A 5,910-nucleotide genomic window follows, 5' to 3' on the forward strand; every position below is an offset into this window, starting at 1 on the left:
AAATACCTGTAAATCTGAACTTATTGTTTTATCCAATATTTATATGACGTGTTTTACTTCACTCGAAGTGATTTATTCCTAGTGGTGCTTTCGAACAACATACGAGTCCTGTACCGGAAATAATCTTATATCTTTATTTAGGTCTAGGCCTAGTACCGACTAGTAGTTACGTACGATCTTGTATAACTACAACGTATGTAGTAGATGCATTCTTTTAAAGATATCAATAATACCACGGACTTATATCTATATTTATAAGTCCGTGATAATATACTTTGATCATAACATGTCCTTATATTATCTCTTTTATCATATATAAAAACCAGGTCAACTTCAAGTACATGTAACATACATACACTATCAGGCCTGTCTCACTATAAATAGTGTGATGAAAAAAAAAGTATTTAGTTCTGTAACCAGTTCATTATTTTTAATCCCATTCCTTTTTTTAAGATTTTTCTTTTTTTTTTTTGCAGGTAAACCATCAAAGATTTTTGATAATTTATCCACATGTAGTGTCCAAGACAGTCAGCCACAGGTGTGTGATTGGCTTCAGAAAGATGACAAACCTGTTCACTTCTTCAAATTAGGACCTCTCTTCCCTGCAGAATCAGCGAAAGACCTAATGGAGGTTAGAAGTCAGGAAAAGGAAGAATTGTTGAAGAAGTTAAATGCAGAGTGTCAGGAGCGGACAACAGAAAACCTTACATTAAGGCAACATATCCTGGAAGGGCAGATATTCAGTGAGGATGCATTCAGAGACAATGACAAGAAGGTAAACTGCTTCACAGGGCTTCCAGGATTTTTAACTTTGATGACTGTGTTTGACTTTGTGAAAGATTACATTCCAGATAGCGGCCGTGTGACATTCTCAAAGTTTCAGAGATTTATTATGACTCTGATGAAACTGCGACTTACACTCTCCCTTCAGTTTCTTGGATATATCTTCAATATCTCACAGCCCACCGCATCAAGGACATTCCTAACTGTATTGGACGTTTTATACATTAGACTGCGAGAGTTTGTTTACTGGCCAGAGAGAGAGGAACTGAGACTTTCAATGCCCATGGAATTCAGGAAGCATTTTGGCTTGAAAGTCGCTGTTATCATTGATTGTTTTGAAATCTTTATTGAGCGGCCTTCAAATCTTCTTGCAAGAGCAAAGACATGGTCTTCGTATAAACACCATAATACTGTAAAAATATTAATTGGAATAGCCCCTCAAGGATGTATAACCTATCTGTCAAATGCTTGGGGAGGACGCAGTAGTGACAAGTATATTGTGGAAAACAGTGGCTTTTTAAAGAAACTTCTTCCAGGAGATATCGTACTTGCTGACCGTGGTTTCGACATTCAGGAAAGTGTCGGTGTAATGTGTGCGGAGGTTAAAATACCAAGTTTTACTAAAGGAAAGAGCCAGTTGTCAGCACTTGAGGTAGAATCCACAAGAAACATTGCACATGTCCGCATTCATGTGGAACGCGTGATTGGACTGGTTAGGAACAAGTTTACAATTCTTTCAGATACTTTACCTGTAGACTATTTGATTGCGCGCACAGGAGATGTTCCAGCTGTAGACAAAATTGTTACTGTTTGCTGTAGTTTGACCAACTTGTGTGGTTCTATTGTGAATTTTGATTGACAATGAAAACACTTCATACATTTTACACTTAAAGTAGTGTATTTGTCAAAAGAATGTGAAATCTTGAAATTAGTGAATATGGCATTTTTTTCTGAATGATTTAGCATTGTCTGGATCATAATTAATCCATATTAAGAATATTATATATTATTAATATTTTATAACTCTATATTTAAATATTTGTTTGCAACCATATTGTGTTCAAATGATGATGCTGATTATAAGTACAGTCAAACTGTGTATAAAGGACACTGAGGGGAAATGACAAGTATCCCTTATAGACAGGTGTCCTTTATATACCCATACAAAACTTGGAGACAGAGGTTTTTCTCAGAAATAAGTCCTGTCTGTCCCTAATTAAGTATTAAAGTATAAGAGAAATCTTACTACAACCTGATATATTTTATATGACATTTTATTTTAATCTCATCTTTGTTTAGTTATTAAGATAACCACTTTGTGTATTTTTCTACATGATAACCAATCAAAACAAAAAGTTGAATATCAGCCTTTCTTGAACATGAGTGTGTATGATTTGTGTCTGTAGACACTTAAAGCAACAGCATCCCTTCCAAATCATTGACACTAGATAATTCTCTTGTGTATATGTAAACAATGACACTTAAACCATTCATTTTTATCATATCTATGAGTTTACTTGTTTCTTTGAAAACTATAAAATGTGCTTATAAATGATATAACTAACACTTGTAGTGATATATATATATTTAGATACAGTTACATGTACACAGAATATTCAAATGTTGTTGTCCTCTAAATAGAGGTTATTTTACATAGAAAATAGTGTTTGGGGGAATTTCTAAGTCTCCTTTATAGAGAGTGTCCTCTATATAGAGGTATATTATATAGTAAAACTTGTTGGGGTTCCTGAGACTGTCCTTTATAGACAGGTGTCCTCTAAAGCAGGTTTGACTGTATTAATCGTAGCACGAAATGTACATAGATGGTACTTGTAGTTTCTGTTTCTGCAGACCTGTCCTTTGTACTCAATATTACTGCCATGTAATGTATATGATCCCAGTGTTAATCATGAGGAAATATTAATATATTTTCAATAAATTAATTTTCAAGTATTTATTATGGCTTTGAATTGTTTTTATTAAAACAAGCTTACAGTAAGTGTTGCATGCAACACATGTCCCCTGCCATAAATTACAGTATTTATCTGCACAACTTCAATACGACAATTTCTGTTTTTAGTATCAGTGACCTTTATAGTTGACCTTTCTTCCCAAAACCATATCAAATAATTCATCACCTCATAAGCTACCATTGTATGAAGTTTCATTCAAATCCATCAATCCGTTCTCAAGTTATCATCTGGAAACCAACATATAGACAAACAGACTGACAGAGATAAACACTATTGTCCCCCCTGGTTTCACCAGTAGGGGACTATTAAAATGACTTAGGTCTTAAGTCAAACTAAATAAATTTGTCTACCAGGTATATTATGTAAACATACACCTGGAAACTCTTGATAATTGGAAACAACTGCTTGTATTTCTAAACATTGTATATCAGGTATTGTCATTTTGTCATATCACACCAATGACAATATGACAATATACTACTGGAGAAAACAATGACAGACACAAATAATTTAACTTTAAATACAAACAATTTAATTTCAAAAGGAGAGTCCATACATATGTACAATCACAATTAAATATTACGTTCCATCTAGTCTGAAAAGTTTAATACAAATTTAGCAATTAAAAAACTTGCCAACAATTTCTATAAAATTTCATCATCATCATCATCACAATCATCATTACATGTGGCATTGCAATCATCATCATCATCATCACATATGGAATCTACTTTAACAAGTTTAATACAAATAAAGCAATTAAAAAAACTTGCCAACAATTTCTATAAAATTTCATAATCATCATCATCATCATCATCATCATCATCATCATCACAATCATCATCTCAATCATCATCATCATTACATATGCAATCTAGTTTAAGAAGTTAAATACAAATTTAGCAATTAAAAAAACTTTCTATAAAATTTCATCATCATCATCATCATATCATCATCATCATCATCATATCATCATCATCATCATCATCATCATCATCATCATCATCACATATAACATTGCAATCATCATCATCATCACATATGTCAATGCAATCATCATCATCATCAATCATCATCACATATGGAATCTTTAGATCTTCAATACAGTACCCGCTTTTCCTCTTTCATCAATTTTAATACTTAAAAACTTTGGCTGTGAAAAAAAACTCGGCTTTTCCTTGGTTGAGAAAAAGAAAAAGAAACATTGTTGAAAACATCATGTTTAAGTATGTCCATGAAACAATATATATATATATATATACAAAATTTATAAAATTTACAAGTTTTCTACTAGCTATTTTCTACATAGTGCAAATAATAACTGGGACTTTTTGAAAGACTTGGGAAGAACAGCAAGTGCATTATACCTGATACTTTAACATACATAACATGTAGTTAATGTGAAGAGGATATATGTAGTCAGAGATATATTACGTGTTAAATTTTAACAATTCATCAGTTTCAATTAATGGATAAATTCAAGCAAAAGTAATGAAAAATATCTGTACAAAATACAAGTATCAAACAAAGTAGTCTGTATCATGAATTAACAAAGTAACATTAACATTGATTAATATTTACATGTACAATAAATTTACACTTAGTGATCGATGGTAATATTCATTTTATGTAAATAAATTTAGAATTTTAAAGAACAAAGCAAATTAACTTCTGTGTAAAGTTCGAAGTGGTAACACTTTAAATCACAGTTTAAGTTATAAACAGTTAGTGGAATCCTGAAGTCTGCATCCAATATGTTATGTGACACTGAACTATTTTTTCCTGCTGAAGACTGGTAGCTTCCTGCATTCTGGACAGAACCATTCTGCATTCTTCCTTGGGGCACGCTTTAAGTTCACACATTTAAAGTGAAGCCATTTATAGGAACAGTTCTGGTTGTCACAGCCAATAACTCTATCCTCTGTGTCATCATAGGGTTTTCTGCAAATGCAGATTGTCTCATCATCACCATTTGCATCCACTGTCGGTGTTGGTGTCAATGTGTTGGCAGTTTCAACTTTCTGAAGTTGTGTTGAAAGTACAGGTTTAGAGTAATGCTTACACAGTAACTCTGGAAGAACAGCACTTTTAAAAAACTTCTCTGCTTTCCCCCTTGCTTCCTCCCAAAAGTCCAAGTCTGGCTGAATTCTCTCTATGTGGATGGCTTTATGTGTCCATACAACAAAATCACAAAAGTCCTTCTCGCAAATGAAAATCTGAGCTTGAACCTGGGAATAGTATGGGTGATTCCTCTTTAGTCGTAGATCATCTCCAATCTTCTCCAGGCAAAAGTCCGTGTTGAGATTAGACAAGTCCTTCCCTTTGCAGCTGTATGGGCACTTGACCTCCACACATCCATTTCCACAACAGGCACATGAAACTAGGAGGTCTGGTGTTGCTCCAAGGAAAGGGGACCGGGTATCAATTGTAAGTCCGCACTTGCTGTGATGCATGTCTTGATGGTCTGCTGTTGTTTTCTTGATGTATGCATCAATGGCTGATTTTTCATGTTGACATCCCCAGTCTGTGGCCTTGCTTCTAAATTTTAAACTTTCTGGATAGCAAACTGACTTGATGACACTTAGCGATGGCTTCTCTGGATTGGTATGGCAAACAGCATGAAGACGGGACGCAGTGATTCTCCCACTCCTGAACCGAAACCAATCTTTACTGCTTGCCTGACTGCGAGTTCTCTCCTCCACAGCTGCTGCCTGGGATGCTGTTACTATGATGTCATCGAAGATGATGTCACACTGGTTGTGAAGTTCATCTTCAGTCATTCCAACATACTCCTCATTGTACAACTCTGAGAGCACTTTGGGAAGATGTACACTCAGTGAGGCAGGTTTGAAGTGTTCAGCATAGCCTGGCATCAGAGACAACAATACAGACTTTGACTGGCTCTCATGTAACCTCCGCAGGAAGCCATTCACTTCATCTTTGGAAGGGGTTGGTACATCATTCCTACGAGCTGCCCTCAGGGTTGGAGTTGTTGGAGTTGGTGGAGTTGTGATACTCTCGTCTAGTCTGCACTTTTTTGTAGAGGCTGAGGTGAAATCGATATCTCTGACTTCATCGTATGTAACCTTTTGTATCCCTGATGGAAGCAGCCAGTAAGCAGGGGACTGTGTCACTGTCTTAGAATTGCGGATCT

At 35.0% G+C, this 5,910-nt stretch overlaps 1 protein-coding gene across 1 annotated transcript; it reads left to right on the forward strand.

Moving 5' to 3' along the window:
- Window positions 1–476: 476 nt before the first annotated feature.
- LOC132550394 (uncharacterized) lies at window positions 477–1,642 on the forward strand (the record flags this gene model as incomplete). Its single annotated transcript, XM_060214455.1, has 1 exon — window positions 477–1,642. A coding segment is annotated over one exon (1,166 nt), but the record flags the coding sequence as incomplete, so codon positions are not given.
- Window positions 1,643–5,910: the final 4,268 nt, after the last annotated feature.

The sequence above is a fragment of the Ylistrum balloti genome, unplaced genomic scaffold (genome assembly GCF_031769215.1).
Source record: "Ylistrum balloti isolate Yb309-2 unplaced genomic scaffold, AGI_CSIRO_Ybal_v1 Utg370122, whole genome shotgun sequence".
Taxonomy (NCBI): Eukaryota; Metazoa; Mollusca; class Bivalvia; order Pectinida; family Pectinidae; genus Ylistrum; species Ylistrum balloti.